This window comes from Xiphophorus hellerii, chromosome 1 (assembly GCF_003331165.1).
Source record: "Xiphophorus hellerii strain 12219 chromosome 1, Xiphophorus_hellerii-4.1, whole genome shotgun sequence".
NCBI lineage: Eukaryota > Metazoa > Chordata > Actinopteri > Cyprinodontiformes > Poeciliidae > Xiphophorus > Xiphophorus hellerii.
This window is the reverse complement of record NC_045672.1, coordinates 30,500,616-30,526,446: the sequence shown is the minus strand read 5'-3', so window position 1 is coordinate 30,526,446 and position 25,831 is coordinate 30,500,616. Positions and strand designations below refer to the sequence as shown.

The 25,831-nt window shown below is 38.7% G+C and overlaps 1 protein-coding gene across 1 annotated transcript in view; it reads left to right on the top strand.

The window, feature by feature from the left end:
- The window catches only part of oprl1 (opiate receptor-like 1), an 81,936-nt gene that overhangs the window by 33,130 nt on the left and 22,975 nt on the right, over positions 1–25,831 (top strand). The window contains exons 4-6 of the mRNA XM_032560058.1: positions 20,046–20,133; positions 21,695–21,877; positions 22,189–22,279. Coding sequence (XP_032415949.1) covers positions 20,046–20,133; positions 21,695–21,877; positions 22,189–22,279 — 362 coding nt within the window. The remainder of the gene's footprint in view (positions 1–20,045; positions 20,134–21,694; positions 21,878–22,188; positions 22,280–25,831) is intronic.

Genomic DNA, 25,831 nt, shown 5'->3' with positions numbered 1-25,831 from the left:
AATAAAACAATTCTTTAATAAATGATTTTGTGATTAAAGTAATTTTGTTATTCCAAAATTCGGTAATTTTTCTAAGTATTTAGACTGGTGTCACACATCAAGTGTCTTCTTATACATTGTATATAAACTTCTGATTTCAACTGAACCACCAACCTCACAATCCTGATCATTCAGATCTACTTTTAATTTCTAAACCGTGTAAAATCATCAAATCATTTATTAACAGTTAAAACTGTTACATGGATCAAGCCAAAGTTGGACTCAGTGTTCCTTCTAACTGCATCTCCAGAACTCTGTTCGGTTCTGGCTCTGGTTCCAGCTACTCTGGTACCAGCAGTAAAACAATCACTGGCAACTGATTGTATTGTTGCAACCTGCAGCTACTTCAAGAATCAGACGATTTGCAATTTGAGATTCCCATTAAGACAATGTGTAGAAAAATATTTAATAAAACATACCATAATGATATTGCACAGAGCTGAAACGAAGAAAGTCTGCATAAATCAGACTAAAAAGGTGCTAAAGCATTTCCCCCTTGGTTTTGGATGGCTTCCAAATGCAGCTGATGTGGATATTGATTTCCTGTTGGCTTCTAAAAGAATTACTTGTCTACTTTTCTGTCTTACAGCCTGCTAGGCCAGCACATCTGTAGGAGGAGCGGTGCAATCCAATAACGTCTACTCAGTGAAATAAAAGGGACAGAGCGATTAGAGTTCAACAAGTTGTGAAGATTAAAAGAGGATATCACATAAAATTTACTACTGTTTTCATTTAATGAAAAAGAGTTACAAGGACAAGGAATGGTCCTGGTTACTGTGTTCAGACTGCAATCACTGAAATCTGTTTTCACAGATTGGTTGTGTATTATGAAGACATAAAAGACATCTTCTGGAAGTGGTGATTTGATCAAACAGAGGCGACTTACTCAACATCAGTCTGTGGTCTGAGAACGTAACATGGCATCTCTTGCAATTTCGTCTCCTGAGTGCATCACCTGCTGAGCTTTGGTGCTCTGGTGTGTGTAGAGTCAACAACACAACATCAGTGATGCAGACCCTGAAAAGCGTAGTGACCCTCCCCACAGCCTCTGTGCCTCTGCAGAGGGAGAGAGGAGTCTCTCGTGGCCTGCAAGGCCTCATTGATCTCATTCGCCTCTCTGGAAATCACACAGAGCTTTCCTCTCATTTCTGCCATTAGCAGAAACAACGTGAACATGTAACTCCTCTTTTTCCCAGCAATTCCCTCTTTTAGAAACTCTGCTTTAAAAGCGCCACAGCACTGCTGGGCCTGCAGTCCCACACACTTTCCATTAAATGACAAATCAATTCAGTGAGCAGTTAGACTAAGTATAGTGACACTGGACATTAGAAGTTCAGACGTCTTTGGTAAAGTCGGTAGTGTTTGCTTCACATAAACTTTTGGTTGATCTCAGATCTTTCTGAGTCAGCCATTGTGTGATGCCAATGAGAGGTTAGGCTGACTTTACCTTATCTCATCTGTTGATGTTGGATTTTAGGAACTGAATTTATTAAGCTGTGAATGGCAATATCTGGTGAATGTGAATTTTTATGTTGCCTTTTGTTGGTACGTTGTCCTTCCTTGAAAGCAAATCAAAATTTATCGAAACCTAGAAATTGAGGGAAAACAAATCAATTAAGTGGAGCTAAGAGGATTCACTTATTCTAAAAAAGTGAACTTCCTCTCTGCGAGTAAACAAGTAAAGAATGAAATGTTTCATCTGTCCATATATTCCACACTTGCAGAGTCACTGCAAGGTAAATTCAAGGTTCAGTGAATTAGTTGTGGTTCTTCCTGGACTGGTCTAGCTTCTGGTCTCAAATAGCTTAAGCTCAGTATTAGGAACATAAATACCTTTTAGAACTGAGAGAACAGGGTCGATGTTTTTAACTAAAGACATCAACTTTGCTGATTCACTTCTGTTGATTTGACTCTTGGATTAAATAAAGGACTGGAACCCCTGTGGACTGTTGTAGTGGTTAACATCTCTGAGACTGAAGAGTTTACTCTAGACTGTTGGAAAGGACGTTCCTGCCTCAGATTAAGCCAGTGGTTCCCAAAGATTTTCTGTGCCTCCCAATGGATTACAATAAAATCCCCCCCAAAAAAGAAACAAAAATCAACTGGGCACACACATCGTTCAACCAGACACAAACCTATACACATATTTTGTTTTTAAACTCCGCTGAAGTTTATTTCACACTTCAGGTTGCAACAAAACACACTACAAACCATCTTTACAGTGAAACAATTTTGTGTGACTCCTTTTCTTTTTTCATTCATCCATACCACTTACCGCGACACCCTAGGGGGCGCGCCCCACACTTTGGGAACCACTGGATTAAGGACTTGTGTGCCTGTCAAAGATCATTATTAAAGTCATTATTCTCCCACAGTTTGGGAGCCCAGGATCTAGAGAATGTATCCCCCAAAGCCTGTTGTGGTATGGCTTGCAGAAGAGTTGCCTTTAAGGGCTAATCATACCTTGTACAAATAAATCAAAGCTCTCTCTGCATTTCTGTCAAGGTTGTTTCCAGTGTGGGTTTGATTCCAGAAGGAAACCCCCTTTGTTAGTGATCATGTTTGTGCTGGTAATGTCCAAGATCTCAAGGACATTAGTAGTAGCGTCTCACATCAAGCACCCTCCTAATTTTATTCTTGCGTTTAGTTAATGATGTGGGTCTGTTGGTGTCTTCAAACCATGATCCTTTGCATGAACTGGACTGACAGAAGTAGATTTAGATCCACTGTATCTGACACTGCAATTCTCAACCTTCAAATCCCGGTGAGTCCGCCTCAAACATAAGTATTCATGTATCTAGGAGTCTTGTTCACAAGTAGAAGAAAGAGTTAAATGATAAAATATGGTAACTGTTGTAGTAAAGAAAGAGTGGAGGCAAAAAGCAAAGTTCAAAATGTGTCTGTTTACCTTTGCCCTGACAAGAACAAGATTCTGGATAGAAATGACTGAAATGAACTTTCTGTTCTGGATGTGATGAAGAGCTTTGTATTCAGGACTAACTCTGCCTTGAAGTATGGGCCTCCACAGTGAAGGGGTCAGTTCAGGATGTCTACTGGGTTCAACCTGTTGGAGTTTTTCTGGGCAAATTACAGACCCTTCAGAAGGAAGTAGAGGTATTAGAGATCTCTTGTCTGAGACTGAACCTCAGACAAGAGAAAGACAGTGGATGGATTTTAGCAGAGAAACCAAGCAATTGGTTTATGAAGAAAATTCAGTACTCTAATTTCGCCTTAGCTTGAAAAATCTTCCTCTGTATTTGGATAAATGAACGCCATGGTTATTAATGTTGGTGCTTTAACAGAAAGCAGGATGTTAGACTTGTTGTGCTTTGTTGCCTGGAACTTGAATTCGAGTGTCTCCATTAATCATTCTCACCTTACAAATCATCATGTTCTGTTGTGTGGCTCTGACCCACTGCATGACTCTAACGTGTCTTTTTGGGATATCGATTGAAGGTGCAAATGGTTGTTATATGAAAAGGAGACAGTGGTGCATCTTTAGTGTTATTGGCCAAAACCCCCCTTTTACAATCTGAAACATGTAAAAATCCAATATTCCTAGAACCTCTCATGTATCAGACAAGAAGAGACTCTTTTCCTTTTATTGAGTTTTTTAAAGTAGTTTTGTTAAGTAGTTCTAAGAAGCTTTAAACACAGCAAATGAGTTTTCCTGATCAACATGGGCTTGGTTGCAACTAGAAATGAAACTGTTTCATCTCCATGTGTCACAGCGGTGGTGCAGGGGGTGGAGCCATCATGGCATCACAGGTTCAATCCTGGCCAGTCGACCCTTGCTGCATGTCTTCTCCCTCTCTCACAACCCACTTTCCTTTCAGTCCACTGGAAAATGAAGGTCACTAGAGCCCCAAAAAGCCTTTTCATCTCCTGCCCTATTTTTATTTAAATTTTTCACCAGTTTATTGAAGCAGTGGTGGAAGAGTAAGGGGAGACAGGAGAGTAGTTTGGTTTTTCTTCTTTTCTACTTTTGCAAGAATCAAAAAATGCCATGATGGAGGAGCTTGATGGTTAGTTGCCAAACTGTGTTCAATACAATTATTTGGTTAAAAATGTGACATGGTGAAAAAGGAAAACTCTTTAAAACTAAATATGTAGGAAAATAAGTCCAGTTACTTCAGCAGTTTTATTTATAGACTTGTATTTTTCAACTTTCTGTAGTTGTGTCTGCAGTAACGGAGAGGGGCCGAGTGTTATCCTTGTAATGTTGCATCAGTGTAACTGTGCAGAACATTTTTGTCATCTAACAGTTAATATGGAGGCTTTTTTCTTTCTCACTGCAGCGGATCCCTGCCTATCCACAGTTCAGATTTCCCAAACTCACCTATTATTGGATTTTTCTGTGGAATGAAATTCTATTTGCAGAAAATTTTATTTTTCTGAAAAGCACTTTTAATGGGTAGGACAATAAGTCCAGGCTATTTAAAATATTCAGGGAAAAAATGTGCAGCTTAGGAAGCTAAAACAACTACATATCATGCTACTTGACATCTATTGGCTGGTGTTTGCTAAGCAGCCAATCCAGGAGCACTACTGATATTCTTTGCCTCTGATTGGCTGGACCCTGAAGCGCTGAGATAAGGAAGACTGTGGATGTTGGCTTTCATGATATTTTCAGGACATTGTCAGCTGTGTGTGTCAATGCAGATTAAGGGAAATTTTATGTTGGAATTCTTGAAAAAAAGCTGTCTTAAGCATTTTCAGAGGAAGTCTCAATAAATCAAGAATTTAGGCTGTTTGTGGTTGATTTTTGTCCCTAAATTGCAGTTGGAGTCCACTTTATTTCTAATTCCTCGTAATTCTTTGGAGTAACATGTATCGCCAAATCTGCTACCTACTTTTGTAATGCTTTCATTTACATGACTATTACATTTAATTTACATAAAACTATCAAACACACACACACACCCTGCAGGATACATTGGTTTGTTTGTGTTTAATGTCCTCTCAAATGTTGCTCACCAGTTCAGAGAACAAATTTCAAAAAGCAAACAGCAGAGCACAGAAAGTATTGATTAGACTTTCTCGTTTTAAATTGTGTGAATCCAAATGCATCCCTAATTTTAAGAGATGTCATTGTGTGGATTCATAAATGAGCAGAGGAGCCATCAGGAAAATAGTGAGCTCTGGTCTAAGCTTTTAATAAATCAAGGCTGCTGACAGAAAACTACCATCACCAACATTAATTATAATTTATTTAATTTTCAGGGGCAGTTTGTTGCTTTAAATTAGATTTTTTTTTTCAGTGAGAACTGGAGAGCTGAACGAAAGCAGAAGATTTAATTCATATTGGGAGTAAATAGATTATTTAAAAGTTGTTTATGCTTGCTGCTTGCAATATTTTCTGAGATGAGGTCAACAAGATTTCATTTTGGGTTAATTAAATTTCTTATTCTCAGCAATGCTGTGACTTCTACCCCAGTTTATTCAATTCTTCCCTTCAAAGAGTTTTAGCTTTTTTCTCTGGAGTACCGATTTAATGGTAATAAGGCGAAACATAGTTTCCTTTTTGTTGTGCTGTAAAAGATATCCACTGTAGCTCTAGTAGGAGTTTCACTTACAAGCAGACCATTGTTCCCTGTAGTGGAAGGACATAAGAGTTTAGCAGCTAACTGGTCTGGATCATTCTGTGGATCATTCAAATGATGCCTGGGAGCAAATACATCTGCAGACAGATTAAAAAAAGGCTTAGCAAGCGACAGAGTCTTCAACAACATGCAGAAACTTTAGAAGCAGGAAGGAGAAGTGTGATTATTTTAGAGGTAGCAGCGCTTACACTGAGTCTGATTTGTCATGTTTACTGTTTGTGCTGTAACAAATGCATAGCAATAGCAATAGTTATCAAGGCTAATTTGAAACAGATGTTCAATTATGATTTATTGTTAAATATAAAAATGTAAAGAAAGAATTAGCTTCATGTATTTAAGATAATTGAAATAATATTTATTCAGAAAAATCCATCCTGACCTGGAATACATAAACAGCAGTCCTGGTTCTACGTACTTATGTACAGAAAAATTATCACAATATTTTTTGATAATTATTATGATACTGTTTCCAGTTAAACATCTATTCTTGAGTATAATACTGGGTTTCAATTTAAGCCGAAATAAAAAATTAAAAGTAGTATAAGTAACTATTGAGATACATTTCTAAAATTTGCACAATCCACATAAAACTACAATAAGCAGCCCCTATTAGAAATATTCTTTTTAGATAAATTGTCACCATTGTTGTAACATGTCCAGCTCCTCTGAAGAAAAGCACTGGTCCCAGTAAAAACAGCCAATCAGAGCCAAGAGGAGGGGCTTAGTGTTGTCAATCATCCTCATATACTGCTGCAGAGGAACAACTTACTGTTAGAGGAAAACCGTTTATCTGCCATCATCAGTTTCCATGCCAACTTAGCATTCATGACAGGCTATGCTGGCTGCAGGGCAGCAGAGAGCAAGAGAGGGAGGAAACGGGCAGATGAGCATCGCCCCCATGGAGGGTGATGGACAGAGCTAAGACCCTCCTCCTGACCGGTTGTTTCTGGTTAGCATTGGCACAAGGAACTTGATTTTTTTCACAGATTATCTGCCTCATATGAAATTCTCATCAACTCCAGAGTCTTTTGTTGAAGCTCTTTTGCAGCCAGGCTACAACCTTTGATATGGAAATGCTTTTTGTTGAAGCCTAAAACAATCAGAGTTCAGCCTGACTTATGGTTGATGGGAGAAGAAAGATGAAAACTAATGAGCAGGTTTACCTTAAGATCCGCCACAGTGGAGGCGTCAAAGTTGTTAAAAAAGATATGATGTAGTCTGCAGAATTCAGACTGTGTTGGTACTTTTTAACATACTATTAAAAAGTATGTTTTTAATAGTTTGGTGCATTGTTATATAATTAAGTTTTGGATAATTACCGTGTACTTGGGAAACCAGATGATGTGTGTCTGCTGTAAGTTAATGTGTGGCTGGCTGCACTGTCAGAAAATAATATAACATTGTGTGATTTGGGGCTGAATATACAATAGCAATAATAAACAATGGTAATATTTAACTTTTTATGAACTGAACTCAAAGATGAGATTAAGATGATCATTTACTGAGGCTTTGGGGATCACATCACATTGTTAGGTTAAGTAATAGAAGTTGCACTTTATGGTCTTGGTTTAACAACCCGAAGCGTCTTTTGAACATGTGGTGGTTAGTAAAGCACAATACTAGGAAAAGCAGGATTTAGTATCATCATAATGAAAAGCAGTGGTAAAGAAAACCGCAAACATTACATGGGAAAGCTCTATTGTGTTCTGAAAAGGCTTTTTTCTGCTGCTGCTTGAGGTGTCAAAATCGTGTTAAAATCAGAAGATTACAAAGTCATCCTCCAGATAAATGTGCTTGTGAAAGGCCCTTTGGCAAAAAATGGCCTATAAAAGAGATTCTGAACAAGTCTGAAATGAATCCTGCACCACATCTCATTGAAAACCATTAAAGGAGCTTCAATTGGTCGTGGCACAAATTACTTCTGCTCTGAAGAGCTTTAGCCTGTAGCAGTAAGTAGGTGTAAAGAAAAAGTATAGAGCCAGAAGCAAGTTGCTACACTTAAACATTGGGAGGATTTGAGTTTCCAGCAACCAGTATTCTGGTAGCTATTAGACTTTACCCAAATGTCTCAACAATAAGACGATATAACTAGATTTAGCTATAATCTTAAATATCTAAATTTGACATTTCTTGCAAGAGATCAATGAATATATAATTGTAAATTACATTGTAAATATACAGTAGTTTACAATTATTACATTTTTATTTAGTGTGTATTTGGCACTAATAAAATGTTTAATTTCAGAGATGAACTACATATCTTCTTGTAGTTTACTGAACAATCCCATCCTGTACCGAACAGATCAATTATCGAGGAAACAATCATCAATCAATCAATCAATCAATCAATCAATCAATCAATCAATCAAATGTTATTTGTATAGCACATTTCAGCAGCAAGACATTTCAAAGTGCTTTACATCATTACAAACACAGAAACACAAAGCAACATAGAATCAACAATCAAAACACAACATTAATCAAGTTCCATCAATAAATTTGTAATTGATTACGTTTCAAATACAATCCTAAACAGGTGGGTTTTTAGTTGAGATTTAAAGGAAGTCAGTGTTTCAGCTGTTTTACAGTTTTCTGGAAGTTTGTTCCAAATTTGTGGTGCATAGATGCTGAAAGCTGTTTCTCCTCGTTTGGTTCTGGTTCTGGGGATGCAGAGCAGAACCAGAACCAGAACCTGAGAGGTCTGGAAGGTTGATACAACAACAGCAGATCTTTAATGTATTGTGGTGCTAAGCCGTTCAGTGATTTATAAACTAACAACAGTATTTTAAAGTCTATTCTTTGAGCTACAGGGAGCCAGTGGAGGGACTTTAAAACTGGTGTTATGTGCTCTATCTTCCTGGTTTTAGTGAGAACGCGAGCAGCAGCATTCTGGATCAGCTGCAGCTGTTTGATTGATTTGTTGGACAGACCTGTGAAGACGCTGTTGCAATAATCAATACGACTGAAGATGAAGGCATGGATGAGTTTCTCTAGATCTGGCTGAGACATTAGTCCTTTAATCCTGGAAATGTTCTTCAGGTGATAGAAGGCCGACTTTGTAACTGTCTTTATGTGGCTCTGGAGGTTCAGGTCAGAGTCCATCACTACTCCCAGGTTTCGGGCTGATCGCTGGTTTTCAGTTGTAATAACTGAAGCTGTGAATTGACTCTAGATCTATAACTCTAGATCTATAACTCTAGATCGTTCCTCTTTAGGTCCAAAAATAATAACTTCAGTTTTGTTTCTGTTCAGCTGGAGAAAGTTTTGGCACATCCACACATTTATCTGTTCTAAGCATCTGTTCAGTGATTGGATGGGGTCAAAGGTCACCTGGTGACATCGTAATGTAGAGCTGTGTGTCATCTGCATAGTTATGGTAACTAATATTATTTCTTGTTATAACCTGAGCTAGTGGGAGCATATAAATATTGAATAAAAGGGGCCCTAGGATTGAACCTTGGGGTACCCCACATGTGACCTTTGACCTCTTTGATGAGAAGTTTCCAATTGAAACAAAGAAATCCCTGTTCTTTATGTAGGATTTAAACCAGTTAAGCACTGGACCGGAGAGTCCGACCCAACTCTCCAGTCGATTCAGTAATATGTTGTGGTCAACAGTGTCAAAAGCTGCACTGAGGTCCAACAGAACCAGCACTGTGGTTCTGCCACAGTCCGTATTTATACGGATGTCATTGAACACTTTTACGAGGGCGGTCTCTGTGCTGTGGTAACCATGGAAACCAGACTGGAAGGAGTCAAAGCGATTGGTTATAGTTAGGAAGCTAGTTAATTGTTTACACACAGCTTTTTCAATAACTTTGCTGATGAATGGGAGGTTGGAGGTCAGAGGTCGGCCTGTAATTCTGCATTAGTGATTTGTCCAGATTGTTCTTTTTTATAAGTGGTTTGATTAACACTAATGTGTATATTAATGTGAGGTTAAAGCAGATTAGAGTTCCAGATGAATAAAAAAGGTTCATTCCAGCTGTTATGGATATGATTTTTTAAATATAATTTCTAACTTTTAATGACTTATTTAACCATAATTTTTGCAGGGTGGAATGATTATTTGACAAACAGAATTATGTCCACAACTTTGAGCTTATTTTTGATTTTGTTCAGGTTTTTCATAAAAGGTCAGTTACACCCCCACTAATATTTGGTTAAATGCCTTGTACAAATTTCCATATGGTTTTTGCAACCATCCTGCTTACTTGTGGCATAATTTGGGTAGAATTTTGACAACCGTTTCTACCCAGAAAATGAAGTATTTATAAAATTTTTGTTTGATTCCTGCCGTTAATCTGATCTTTAAGCATAATCCTCACATTTTCAGGAGATTGGAGCTTTGAGGTTGGATGTGTTTATCAGTCTGGCTGTTGATTTGAAGGCAAGTAAGAAAATAAAAATAAAAATGTATATATATTTTGGAAATGGTCACTTAGCATGATGCTACCCCCTTGTTTGACAGCTGGTATGGTTATTGTTGGTGAAACCATTGTGATGTATTAGCATATATTATTGAAACATATGGATCATTTTTTACATGCCATGTTTAAAAAATAAAATGTGACTAAAATCAAAAGAAATCTTATTTTTTCAGCTTTTGAGAGCTGTCTATTATTCCTGCTTTTATAAACATTTCTAGGTTGAATGAAATTCAAAACCTATTTCTCTGTATCGAGTCATGATACTTCCAATTTTTATCATATCCTGCATATATGACTAACATGCGTCGTGTCTCCGTACCGAAGTGGAAAACGCCAGCGAAGGCAGAAGAACTAATCCTCCGTATCTCAGTGAGTTGGAATGAAGGACAGTTCCTCACTTAACCAGCGTCCTTGGTGAATTACGCTGATTAGATCAAAAACTATGCGCAGCTGTGGCTTCCTCTGAACATAACTCTGAAAAAGACGCACTTGGGGGGAAAAAAGCGACTTTGATTTGAAACACTGATTATACGGATAGTCCGGGTTTGAAGCAGATGGGGCTTGTATTCTGAAAGTAGCAAGAGGCTGTAGCATTTATTTGGAGCTGTACAAAATTTATTGAATTTGTTTTCATGACAGTTTGATGTATCAAAGGTTTGAAAACCTTAGACTAACATCCAACTCTCTTCAATGCCATGTTAGCAATAATAACTTCCTAGAGTTGTTTTGCAGGTACAATGCAGGAACCATTTGTGTTTTTATTATCTTTAGACAAGATTGAAAAAAAAGATACAGTATAACATACATGTGTTAATCTAATAGTTGCATATTTTCTTCAGCAGGTTTACCAGCATGCAATGATTGTGAAATGATTTATAAAGAATCCACTTCACCTCATTTTATTCAGGATCAGATTGCACTTAAAATGTGATTACATTAGTCATGAGGAGTGAAAGAGAAGCTATTACCAGGTTTGTTTGCATTTGTGAAATTGTTTCAGTTGTTTTTCTGTTGCAAAAAAATAGATTTTCTCAGACAAAATTAGTCCCCCAACTCTCCATATCCCCATCTTTTTCATATCATCTTGTATTAGCATCGGGGGAAATTACTTTCAACCAATCTTTGTGAAGAATGAACACACCAAATGAAAACAAATGCCACCCACTGACAGTTTATTGCCTTTGATCATGCAAAGTGGAATTGTATGAGTGCGTCTGACGCCGGGTTTATACTCTGAGAAGAACGCGTGGGAAATGCGAGATCGCGTGATAGAGCCAGTGATAAAAAGGATGAGTGATGTCATTTAAAATACTCAACTCCCAAAATGTTATCTTTCTACATCCATCCCTCTCTCACTTTTCTGCCTTGACTCTTACTACGACTTGAGCAAGGGGACAAGACTTGATAGGTGGTCCTCGCCAAAATGGTGCCCTGGGCAAGCCCCTCCTTCTGCCTCCCCCCAAAGGTCATTTTATTTCTGTAGCACATTTTCAGCAACAAGGCAATACAAAGTGCTTTACAGGATTTAGAAGAAAATACAAACAAAATAACAAACCAAAGGAAAGAGCAAAAGAAGAAAAAGCTAATAATGTTGATCCAAAGTCAATAAGCTAGATACTCCTATTCAGGGTTACTAAGAAAGTAGAAGTAAGTATCCTCTGGTCTAATTCTTTTTCTGGGTTGGAAGGAGTCTAAAAAGTAATTGCTAAGTTAGATTTTCTGGATTCCAAGTTCTAATCGCTGCTCTGAGTTGCTAAATCAGTGTAAGTAAGTAAGTATCCTCTGGACTTCTGGGATGCTGGATAAGTATAAGTATTCTCTGGACTTTCTAAGTGTTCTCTAAATGTTGTAAAAGTAATGAGGACTCCACAGTTTCTAAATAATAATAAAGACTAAAAGTTTCTGTTCTGGAAGAATTTATTCTGGATTCTAACTTCATTCTAATTCCTTTTCTGGGTTGAAATAATAGGAGTCTCTGCATCTAAATAGTGAGTACTCTACAGTTTCTAAAAAATAAGCTGAAGAGTGACTAATAAACTAGAGTCTCTGGATTCCAAGTTTGTTCTAATTCCTTTTCTGGGTTAAAAGTGAGTACTCCACAGTTTCTAACAAAATAAAATAAATAGAGGAAAGGACACATTAGGGCAAATGGCAACATTCAGACAAAACAAAGACATGAGTGAAGGCGGTGACATCACAGGGCCATGAAACCACATTACTCAGCCTCCCAGCAGAAGTCAAACAAGATGTTATCAAGGAAAGTCCTTGAGAGTGCTCGGCTCCCAAGGACTTTTAAAATGGAAATAATTATCTGCCTTTTTTTTGTCAGCAGAAAACAGGCGACCTGGTCTCCCAGTACTCACTAGCAAATATTGGAAACTTACTTCACTGCAAACTTGTTCAAGGAAAACATACGGATAAAATATAAATATTTTTTTCAAGTTCTTGGGTGCCCCGCTCCTTTCTAATGTTGCCCCGGGCAACTGTCCATACAGCAGATATCAAGAACTAAATTTCAAAATAAAATTCACATTTTGTTGGCATTGTGTTATATTTAATGTTGCTATTTTAGAAAACATGGATGTTGTGCTCGTTCATTTCTTGCTGGTCCAAAGTCTGTTAAATTGGGGGTTAGTATCAAAAACAATATGGAGAAAATTATCTGGTATTCCAGTTTGCTCAATTACTAGATAATTTTGGGTTTTCTATGATCTAAAATCCAGTGTTTTATTTTTGCGGTTTGTTTGATAAAATTAATTGAATCAGCTTCCAAAGATACATTTTTGCCACTAGTTTCTCTTAATTTGTGTATTTAGTCGGATAGAGAAATGACATAAAAGGGTCTGAAAGCAGAATGAGAAGGATAATAAAATGGACGGATGTAAATCCAGAGTCAAGCGCTGTTGCTGTGGCAATGAATTTGTGCTGCAGCAGTCCACTGACTGTTTCAATGTTTTTCCATATTTCCTAACTGACTTGTAGGATATGTGTCATCTTTGACTCTTTTATGTAAATAATCTCAGTTCTACATCTTTAGGGCAGGAAAACACTCCAGTATTGTCTCTCTGCTCCCCTTCTGTGTGTTTAGCTTCTAAAACCTTCAAAATGAAATCCTCTGCTAAAGCACAGCTTTTTTTTTTTTAAGTCATGGCACAACACTGATGAGAAAAGTCACTTCTTGCAGAGAAACGACCGGTGCTTCCTGTGGGGAAGGGATCATAGAGCAGCAGTAACAAAAAAATGGCGAGCCAGGGAAGTTAGAAGGATCTAAAGATGAAGGGCCATCCACAACAATCAGGAACGAAACACCAGGAGGTGACACTCTTTTTCACAACTTGGTGAAGGTTTGGTTTGCCTTCAGCTTTGAGAAGTGAAGGCCGGTTCCTAGAGGACTGAGGTGGTTTGTTTCAGCTGAATCTTTTTAACTCACCAGTTTCTCCTCTTGCAGTTACTTTGCTTGCTGTTAACTCTTCATTCCTGGACATTTACAGCTGATTCTGCTGCAGAGAACAAATTCATTGAGTTCAGTGTGTGTCAGTAGCTGATAATAACTTCTAATTGAGTATTTCATGCTGTTAGAGTTGGTGTACCAACGCTAACAGGTTTGTGTGATTCACTTGTACTAATTATTGCCACTCCACTCTCTTATGGCCTCAATTGAGTTGTGATTGACTTAATGAAGAGAGTTTCATGTTCTGGATTGTGACAGTGTGAGTGAGGATCATGTTCCTGAACTGTGTTTGGATGTGTGTGTGTGTGGGGGGGGGGGGGGTGATTTAGATCAGTGTGAGGGAACTGAGGAACCTTTACGTTTAATGAGCCAGAGTAAAGTGGAGCCCCTCCTATTCACGGTTCTGTATTTGTATTTACCTTTTCTATGGAACATAATGCCAAATTATCTGTGGAAAGATGTGCTAAGATGCTTTCCATTGTTCATATTATTGCATATTATGATGTATCTGAACTATTAAAAATCAGCAGTTTTAAGTGTTTTAGAGGGATTTGCAAGTGTTATTGGACTTACGTTATTTTACCATAACATAGCTTATGAGCAACTGAAACTAAAATAATAATTAAAAAAAACTGAATTGTTTTTCTGTTAGATTTGTCAGAAATTAAAAGGTTTTGAAGGAGAGCTATTAGTGAGGATGAAAAAAAGCAAAAATAAAAATGTTTTCAAATCTTTAAAGATTACTAGTTGCATTTTTTGTGAAATATCTGGAAAAAGTGAATAAATCAATGTAATTTCCTGGTCTTCCTTGTTCAGAGTTACAGTTTGATGTTTCTTGCTGGATAAAAAAAACATTTTCCAGCTTTGACAAAATATGTAACTCGTTGGATTCAGAAAGAAGAAGGCCGGTTCATGGCTCATGAAGGGTTGCAAATTCAGAACAAGCTGTAACAAATCAGAGAATGTTGCTGTGGAATAGGATGGATGGATGGATGGATGGATGGATGGATGGATGGATGGATGGATGGATGGATGGATGGATGGATGGATGGATGGATGGATGGATGGATGGATGGATGTTTCCTTCCTTCCTTTCTTCCTTCCTTCCATTGGTTATATAATGAAAGTAAAGTGTTTTCTCAACAGAAACTTAATTCAACTCTGTAATTGTTTTTTTTTCTTCCTCTAACAAATCCTCAGTTTTATCATAAAGAACAAATTAATTGTATTTGGTAACAAAACTTTCTGTGATTAAATGTAAAATGAAAAGTTTGGGAGAGACACACCTTCCATAACCCAAAATGCAAAATCTGGGAATTGTTTCATTTCTGCTGTTGTAGATAAAAAGGTATTATATCAAGTCATAAACATATCCTTCTGAAATCAATCGGCCAGTTTTTAGTACAGCTTATGTTACGCTGAGGTTAAAGGTTGAATTATTAGTGCTTAAAGGTTTATTTAATTTCCCATCTCCAGTCAGCTCTATACAAAAAGCTTTGCTTAAGTAAAATGAACCATTATAAAAATTAAAAAAGCAGCTCTGTATAAAAATCCTGGCTCTGCTGTTTGACGTTAGCATAGCGCTGTAAGTTTTATTAGTGCTGACTTCACAGCGGCGCCCTCCCAGTGAGGCGGATTTAATCCTGCAGACTGCGTTCACAGACAACTGAAGACCTTCATTAAAGGGTCCGGAATGTCATCCAGGGAGAGCTGAGATAATACTCTATCGCGCTACCTTTTCAATACCCGGCCACTATGAGTCGGTTTATGTGATTGCCATCAAAAAAAGGCTTACATTCAAGAGCTCTTCCCCACAGAGATATACAGGAATATAAAAGGACTTGCAGTGTAGCAGGAGACAGATGAAAAGGACTTTATGAGATTGAGTGATTAAACCATAGAAAGCTGGTGGATGATAGACAAAGCAGACAGAATAGGATTTATTTTTAAAACTTCTGTTTCTAAAGGATTTGTCAGAACTGAAAACTACCTGTGGAGATCACTGCCTTCCCAAGACTCCTTCCTTCTAGTTTTTACACAGCTGAACTTCCTTGAGAAATTGCCTAGGAAAGTTTGAATATTTGATGGGTTAGAGAGAATATTTTGACCCTGAAATGTTTTAAAGTATAATTATTTTCACCTCAAGTTAATTCACAAAAGTGCATATGTAAGGCGACTGAATCCCTGATACTTACGTGTCCAGAGTAGTTTGATGTCCTGTGGATAGAGTTAAATCCAGATGTGAAGGCTTTACCTTGCAAACCAAACTGAGCTCTGCTGTTTTTGCCTCTATATGCACCGTACAATGGCTGCTGGAAAAGGCAAGTGCTTTGTTGTTGATTTACAATCCAGAAACCACTTGTTGTTTATTATCTTTTGTGCAGGAGGTTCCACTTCTGTTTTTCAAAAGTGTAAGATTGAATGATTGCACATCTGTTTGCAGTCATTTTTGACATGTGAGTGTAAATGTTGAGTTGGGGGCGTGGCCAGCAGCAGCTTATTTGGATTTAAAGTGACAGAGGCCCTAAAACTGCTCCTACTGAAAGGAGTCAAAATAGGTAGAACTGAGCAGACAACAATCTCATTATTTGTGCAAAAAAATGTAATGGACTTATTTTGTATAGACAATAGAGCTATCAAGTAGGTCACCTTTAAGAAGCGAATTAAGTTTTCCTAATATTTGTTTACCAATCAATATCCTGTCTTTTTGAACAGCATTCACTTTTCTATAATATTTACATGGATTTCAATAATTAAAGTGACAGAAGTGCAAAGAATCAAAAACATACGGTGATGAAAAATACTAACACCTACACGTGCTCCAGCTTTTTAAATCCATAAATAAAATCAACTTCATTTCATTTCTCATTTCTTTTTGGCATTAAGCTTTCTCAGTACTAAGCAAAGTTCACAGTTCCAACTGCAGCTGAATCATTAGCTGAAATTTCTAATCACCCTCAATAAAGAGAAAGTGTGGCGCTGAATTAAAGGGATAAAGTCACAAAGCACGAATATTCGTAAAATTAAAATTAGAAATGTGCTTTTATTGACAAGTCTGTTTTCAATTTGAGTGGGTGTTATACACACAAACATATACACACAGCACACACACACACATTTGTGCTGGCATGTGACGGCTCATTTAAGTTGATACAGTGAAGACCGGTAACGTGTGAATTATTCAAAACGATATTAATATTTGAATCTGAACGGCTCGGTGGATTAAAGAGGCATCAGATAGACCCTTTTCATCTTTCCTACTCCCTCCCTATGCTAACGCAGAGAAGAAGCAACCTGAGAAAAAGAAGGAGAAGGCTGGCAGGGTTACATTTGGAAAGAGAAAAAGCGGGGAGAGATGGAAGTGTGATGAAGGGCGGTTAAACAGCCAGTGAGCTGTGGATGGCAGTGGAGCTGGAAAAGTAAAAAAGATCACCAGCTGAGACAAGAATATCCCACACCAGTCAAGAACTGGCTGCCTGTCTGGACTAGATTCTACAAATCAGTTTCAAAACACTTTTAGCATTATGAGCATCAACGAAAAAAATCTTTATAAGACTTGAAGAAGTGTGAACCAGACTTTAGGAAGGCAGTTCCTAGTGGGTCATGCAACAAAAGAAATCAAAATTTTACATGTATTTATGATTTGATTAGCCAAAACTTATAAATGGTTTAATGTCTGTTCAGTATGCTAACAACAAATGAGTCAAAACATTAGGCAAAGCAACTTAGTAAAAATAGACAAACATATCATTTTTTCTGCTTACATTCTCTGAAGCTGTATTGATATTAGTGTGGATGAACTGATGCAGCTGGAAAGAGGGAGAACACGGAGAGCGAGAGGCTTAAAGAAGAAAAGCCTTAATGGCTCGATAAATATTTCATGCTTCTTTTGGAAATTCCTCAACTGCAAACAGGCAGAAAATGCTGTCAGGTCTGAGTGGGGAGGAGCGGCACACTGCCGCCGTTTATCAGGAGTGTAAGTAATCTGTAATGTGTGTGAAAGGATTTGAGCAGATAGAAACATGCAGTGAGCTGATATGTCAGCTGATATTCAGATTTAAATTAAATAAGCTCAGTCGAGTTATAACAAACTGCATAACTCATTCAAACTGACTATTATATAAACATTTCATCACTTTTAGATGCAGTAATCAGTTCACTAAGGAGTATCAGAGACATTGATTTAAGGATTTTTCTCTCTGGATTTCACTGGAGATTAAATTAATAATTTATTATCTGGAAATATAAACATGTAAGGAAAATGTTTAAAGCAGAATGATGTCAGAGAATGACATGCTTAAACCTTCACCTCACTGCTTCTGAAGTGTCTGCTCTAGTTATAAGAAACCAAAACTGGTCTCGAGTCGCTTTTCAATTCAAAAACAAAAATTTAAGCAAACAATACATAAAGAATACAGAAAATATGGGCCCAGTACCTGAAGAGAGAAAAACATAAACGATTTCTGAACCAACAAACAAGAAGAACTATAAGTAGACAAGGAATTCAGGATGATGGGGAGAAAGAACAGATATGGAAGTTTTGGTTGAGTAAATTCGGTCCCTTATGTTTAAAAAAGGGAAGGTGGCTGAGAAATTCTCTTAAGAAGACAGAGAGTACGCCTGCAAGTCCTCAACCCGCAGAAAGAAGCAGGGAGAAATGTGCAGCTGCAGAGAAAACAAGAAAAAGAGCTGGAAGCATGGAGAGGGATGAAAAAACGCTGAAAAGGGATTATAAGAAAAGAGTGGAGAAAATGAAAAGAAGGGTATGAGCTTACATGGATTAATGAATATTAATAATACAAAAAGAGGAGAAATGAATTCAAGAAGAAGGAAAGTGAGGAATTCAAACCTTAAAAAACTGGATTTCAAAAAGGAGGAATGAGGAAATGAAGGAGGGATGATGTAAGACAGAAAAAATATTAAAAAGGACAAACAGAGTCAAAGGTGAATATAAAGAAATAGAAAAAGTTGATGAGGAGAACACTTTGCTTTAACAGATCTCTATCTGTGTCACAAAGAGAAGAAATTCAAAAGTAATAAGGAAAGTCTGTCTTTGGGTAGACATAGAAAACCAAGAATAGATCCTGAGCCAAAGTCAGTGTGAGAGGTATAGTAAGAGAAAAGCCTGAAAAAAGAGGGAAACGGGTGTGAAGAACAGCTGGAGGCCAAACTGAACAGAACTGAAGACGGTTGATGTGTTTTTTTTGTGTCAGGCTTTTTTAGAGCAGATGTTGGATCTCAGCAGATTTCTGCTGAAGGCAGTTATTGCATAATAGATTTAATGTTTCTTCACGTCAATATCTTTGTGCTGGTGAGTCATTCAGGCACCGTCTCCGAGAGACACGTTATTGGTGGAAAATTGTAACCACAAAGGTAATTTCCGAGACTTTGGGAGGCGTTAGTAGAGCCCATTTAACCGCTGGGATGTTTCCTGACTGGGAGGTGCTGACATTAAATACAGTTTTTGTTGTGCTGCGTCGTGGCTCCAAAACGTGAAGGAAGCTTTTGGGGACCATGATGACCCACACAAGCAGGTGTTCAGCCACATTTACAAATATTCTTCAGTTACTGAAGATGAATGAACGTTTTCTGGAAAATCTAGTGTTTAGTTGCAGGAAACTTTTTTCTTTCACCTCCTTTTCCCAGCAGGACTCTCTCAGAGGAACGCACATTGGCAGCACCGCAGTGCGCCTCATCACTTGGTACATTGACACACATTAGACAAATCGTACAGAAGAGTGACAAAACTGGACTGTCCTATTCCTTCAACTTCTGATACGGTTATGAGAAAGAGGGAGCTTTAGATAATATTAGATAATATTCACCTTTGCACTATCTGTCTAGTTTGTCCAAAGTCCTGCTTTCTTCTTCTTTGCTCTCCTCTCTTAAGCTCCGCCCACATGGGGACTGAAATGGTGATGGAGGAAAGTTGATTGTTTTCCTGCTGAAAGACCCAGTGAGGATTTATTTTCCGATTTTAGACTAAAGTATTCATGAAACTACCAAACAAGGTCACAGAAATGTTGGAAGAGCAACAGACCAACAGCATGACAGTTTATCCATCACAGCCAACAGCGAGTCACACATTTATCCTTTGTTTTACAGCAGACTGTCCTGTAAAAGCCAATTCCTCACATTTACATTGGTGACATTAAAAATGAGCGATTTCAACCTGGTGTGAATCACAAGCAGGTGGTTGGCTTGTGGATGGCTGCTAGTGGTTGTTATGGTGACTAAGATGCAACTGAGCTTTAGTGGGGTTTTTTTTAATCTTTGTGGAAACATAAATGCAGGTCATGTTGATCCAAAAGAAAAGGCTCAAAGTCAGGATAATCTGACAAACACACATGGCTCCATTAAAAGTCCCGGTTATGTTGAACCAACTCCACACATTCACGTTTGTGACGTCGGAACATGACATTAGGTTTTCCAGATGAGTGAGACATATGTTGATCCAACCTGACAGTCTGTTGGTTTTTTATGTGAGTTTCTTGTGTGTTTGTGTGTGTCGTCTTTCCTCAGATACACAAAGATGAAAACAGCCACTAACATCTACATCTTTAACCTGGCCCTGGCCGACTCCCTGGCCCTGGCCACTTTGCCGTTTCAGGTACATCAAATGATAAATAAGATTATTTATCATCCCTGAACCAAAGTTTATTGTAAACTTTGCATATACATGTGAATTTGAAAACTTTAAAATTCAGTAATATTTCAATGTTTAAAACCACCCAAGGAATGAACTTGTTTAGCAAGTTCATCCCTAACAAGAACCAGTTCTCAGTTCAGCTTAAAAAGTTCAAAACTGAATTAATTCATCTTAATTGGAAACTTCCTGTAATATTCTAAATTGCAAAGTATATTTTGAAAATGTGAGATTTTTTGGTCATGAATAAAATCAAAACCATGATTTAGCATAATGCTTATCTCAGCATGTAGCGTTAGCATCCTGGCCTTTCCCACCTTATCTACATCTGTTTGATTCTCTCCGCTTCTCTGTTGACATAAACTCCATGTTAATTTGGCTGAATTCTAAATAAAACTCGTCCCATTTACATAATTTGCTGCTTCAGCTGTCAGAAAGGTTTATTCAGTCTGACTGAATAACGGCCCATTAAATTTCAGCCACTTCATGCACCATGAGGTCAGCGTTCCTCTGATAAAATACTTCATTTTATCTGAGCACCAACTGAAATAAATGTTTCTGTTGACTAACTTAGAAAAATATTTAGAACTCCTGTTGCCTTACTGGTATTTAACCAGTCTGTCCATTCAGGCTGTTTGGCTTTAAAGCATGCTGCTGTTAAATGTGCAGCTTGTGGTTTGGCATCGTTTTGAACTTCCATACCACACTGTTGCTTTTATAGTCAAACTTCAAAACCATCCAGATTTTAATAAGTCTGCTTTCTTTGAGTTCACTTTATTTTTAAATATGATGCATTTGCAAATATATTTTTGAATTACTCCACAACAGGGATGTCCAAAGTGTGGCCTGGGCGCCATTTGCGTCCCTCCGCATGATTCAGTTTACAGAGGTTCACGTTTCAAGAATAGATTCATTTGAGATTTTCACAGACAAATACAGTCTTCTTATACATTTATTCATTTAGGTACAAGACAATTTTTGTATTTACTAGCAATGTTTCTGATTTTATTGATTAACCCAGCAACCATCATCAAAGCTTTGTTGCCAAAAAAGATAAGAATAAACCCAAAAACATTTAACACATTAATACCCTGTTTATATTTTGGATCACAATAATTTACTGATTTTTTTTCTACAAGAATTTGATTACTCTGCTATATTAAAATATTGTCTAAGAGATAAAACAACAACAAACATCTTGAGAAATAAATCTTTTCAGTTTTAATTTTAAAAAATTTAACTTGATAATTTTGGGCCTAATGGCAAAAAGTTTTGACAGCACTGCTAACTTATTTTTACATTTTCCACATATAATGTTCATAAAGCGCCTCAGAGTTGTCCACTTTTTCTAACTAACTTCTGAACGATTTGTCAAACTTCTTCTAATTTTACCAAAAGTGTGCAAAGCAGTGACGATCTGTGATTCATTACAAATTTCAAATAAAATTTAAAAGATTAATTTATCTTTCTTGGTGCTTTTTAAATTCAAAAACTGAATTTTATGTGCTATGTTATTTGTCTCCAGGGCACCGATGTTTTCCTGGGCTTTTGGCCTTTTGGAAACGCTCTCTGTAAGACGGTGGTGTCTTTCGACTACTACAACATGTTCATCAGCACCTTCACTCTGACGGTGATGAGTATGGACAGGTATGTGGCCGTCTGCCACCCCGTCAAGGCGCTGGACATGAGGACGCCCCACAAGGCCAAGGTAAGACCGATGGACCCCAGAGCGAGATGTTTACCCTTTCAAACACTTCACACCTCGTTCCACGTCTGTGAAGAGACAACATACATCAGGTCAGATGTTAAGAGTTGACTGAGTTCGATGAATGAGGATGTGCTTATAAAGAAACTGACTTGGCTTGCTGAAATCCTACTGAACAAAATGTCAGGATGTGAATGAACCCAGGAAATCTAATGCACTCAGAACTCCTATTAAAAACATTTCATGCGTTTCAGATGTTATCTTTAACTTTGAAGAAACTCTGAACCCAGAATTCACTGTGTTTCTGTCTCTAGGTGGTGAATGTCTGCGTGTGGGTGTTGGCCTCTGCCGTTGGTGTCCCAGTAATGGTGATGGGAAATGTGGAGGTGGTGGGGGAGGACAACAGTAAGTACACGATAAACACCAGAATCCATAATCAGGCTTCCTGGTCATCAGAGGTTTGTTGCATAAAGTTTTTTAAGCCTCCGGTCGGTTGGTTGATCAAGGTTTAAAATCTGATCAAAATAAAGAGATGCATGGTGTAAATGTTGCTCTTCTTCTAACTGAGGATGCACTGTGTGCCAACACTGAAGGTTTAACAAATGGATAAAGCTAAGATCAATCAAACTTTAGGATGGGAAATTGTGCAAGGTTGGTTCACCAGCATTTCCTGAACATGCATAAAACAGAAGAGTCTTGTTTCTTGTTTTCTCATTCTTATTTCATACTCGTCATAGTTTCCTTTGCAATGGAATGAATCTGAGAACATCCATGCAATTTTCCCCATTTTTATATTTCACACTTTAAGAAATTACATAAATTACTTTCTTATATCGAAAGAACTTTGGTTACTGCTGTAATGCAGCAAAACAGAGGTTTCATGTTAGTGTGATCAGAATAACTGTAATGACTGAACAAGAGGACCTGAGGTGACTACCAGACAGGGGATAAATGTAAAGATTTTATTCGGTTGTTCTTCTGCATTGCAAGGGAGAGCTTAGCGTAAGTGAAGATGCCAACAGAGGATGAGGTGGGATCACTAACTCAGGGAAACTCTAATCCAGTGTGTGATGGAGAGTCCTCCATCTTTAAGCAAAACAGTTGAATTACACTCAACTCCCAAAGGTCCCATAAAGCGACAAGTCTACCACAGGTTGACAGAGGTTGGTCCAGGGTCAGGTGAGCGTTGCTGTCTGAAATCAGTCCAAAAAGGACGGGTCCATGCAGACTCCCAAGCCTGCAAGTCGATGCACACATGGAATCTAGAAGGGGAGAAAATCTAAAAGGTAAAAACAAACAGTAGCATTGTAAGGAATGCTGGATGTGTGGACTCGCACTGTGGACGTCAGTAGCTGGAAAGAGTTTTAAAAGCAGGAAGTGGCGGTGATTGGCAGGTAGACTGGATAAGCTTGATTTACTTGGAGAGCGTGAATGAACGGTGAGATGGAAACAAAATGGCAGATCATTACACCAACAACTCTTTTGAGCCAAATTAAAACTATTTCACTGTCTTCACAGCCATCCAAACGTTGGTGGATTGTATCAAATTTGGGAAATTTTATTGTTATGTTGCTGCAGTTAGTAATCACCACTGTGATGGTTTCTGCTCCTCCACCATCAGCTTCAGTCCAGCAGAGGAGGAGAACACAACAACAGGATCTCAATCAGCAGCATTCAGGAAAGGACTTTTCTTTGTGAATTTCTCAATGTGCAGTCAGAAGCAATCACTCACAAAATCCCTAAATTCTGTTTTTAGATCTTCATAAAACTTTCATACAGTCACACAAACCTGCAGTTTTTTTTACAAGCTGAGCTGTGACTGTTGTGTTACACCTTACTGCCTGAATATATTTAGAATTAAAATAAACATTCATGTTTTGCTGCCAAACTGATTCTAAATTCAGAAGATATTCATCATTTCAAAATTGTACCTAAAACAGATTTGAATTTGTGTATTTAGAATACAAACCGGCTAAATTAGGCATCTTAACTCCAACCACTACATCACTGCAAAGAGCTTTCAGTGTGAAACTTGATATGTTGAGTCTGCATTAACAGACATTAGCAACATGGACACCAGAAATGTCACAAAGCTTGTCTTGGTTTGGTTTGGAGGCAGATTCTTTGCCTCTCCATGAGACCATCTGGGTCCGGCTGATTTGCCCGTTTTGTTTTGGTGAGGTCTTGGTCGGGTGTGTCGGGTCGTAGTGACCAGCTGTCAGACTGCATGTCCCAACGTTCCTTCAGAATCCGTCTGCCTTCGTCAGGTTTCACTCCATACTGCTCCGTTTCACATGCGCTGCTCTTCTGAGTGAGCTGGTTTGAATTTATTATGCCTGATCAAGATGCAAAGCGTTGCACAGATCTGTCCAATGTTTTATGTATGTGCTGCTGGAGAAGGTGGTTGTGGAACAAGTTCATTTCGCAGAGTGCTTCAGGATGTGTCAGCTGAGTGATCTTGTGTTGTCACTTTTGTAGCTCTGAGCAGGTTCACCATAAGTTCACCATTAAAACCGTCTTAGCGTTTGGTTCAGAAAATACAGGCCACTTCTGGATGCTTCTTTTATTCATTTTGCTGCTCTCCATATTTTGTAAAGCAGCAACTCAAACTTTTTGCTTTTATTGTATTTTTTTCAGCTGTGTTTTGCTTGCTGCTGCAACCCTTCACACTTTTATCCAGATGCTGACGCATACTGCAGCAGCTGATACGGGCTGTCAGGTCCCTGTATGACCGGTGTCAGAGTCTGGTCCGCATCGCCGGCAGTAAGTCGGGCTCGTTTCCGGTGAGAGTTGGACTCCGCCAGGGCTGCCCTTTGTCACCGATTCTGTTCATCACTTTCATGGACAGAATTTCTAGGCGCAGCCAAGGTGTTGAGGGGATCCGATTTGGTGGCCTTAGGATCTCATCTCTGATTTTTGCAGACGATGTGGTCCTTTTGGCTTCATCAGGTCGTGATCTGCAGCTCTCGCTGGAGCGGTTCGCAGCCGAGTGTGAAGCAGCTGGGATGGCGATCAGTGCCTCCAAATCCGAGGCCATGGTCTTGAGCTGGAAAAGGGTAGAGTGCCTTCTCCAGGTCAGGGGGGGTGTCCTGCCCCAAGTGGAGGAGTTCAAGTATCTCGGGATCTTGTTCACGAATGGGGGAAGAAGGGAGCGGGAGATCGACAGGCGGATTGGCGCAGCGTCTGCCGTCAAGCGGGCGCTGTACCGGTCCGTCGTGGTGAAGAGAGAGCTGAGCCAAAAAAGCGAAGCTCTCGATTGATCTACGTTCCCACCCTCATCTATGGTCATGAGCTTTGGGTCATGACCAAAAGAACGAGATCACGGATACAAGCGGCCGAAATGGGATTTCTCCGTAGGGTGGACTGGGCTCTCCCTTAGAGATAGGGTGAGAAGCTCAGTCATCTGGGAGGGACTCAGAGTAGAGCCGCTGCTCCTTCACATTGAGAGGAGCCAGTTGAGGTGGCTCGGGCATCTGGTCAGGATGCCTCCTGGACGCCTCCCTGGTGAGGTCTCCATGTCCCACCGGGAGGAGGCCCGGGGAAAGACCCAGGACACGCTGGAGGGACTATGTCTCTCGGCTGGGAACGACTCGGGATTCCCCCGGAGGAGCAAGTGGCTGAGGAGAGGGAAGTCTGGCCCTCCCTTCTGAAGCTGCTACCCCCGTAACCCGACCCCGGATAAAGCGGAAGAAAATGGATGATGGATGAAGGAGGTATGAAAAGCTAAATTTAACACAAATGTGTAGTTAGTGTTTCTCATCAAAATAAAAAAAACTACATGATGCAAAAATTTGGTAAAGACAATCAATCAATTTTTTAACCATAATCGTTTCCACTAAGTTTTTGGTTCAAAACACTCAGGCAGATGAGCCCAACTGATCAGAACTCTGAATACGAAGCAAGTCCTTATTTTGTTTTTGATTGTTTGCTGGCGCTGGTTTGTTTTGCTGAATGAAA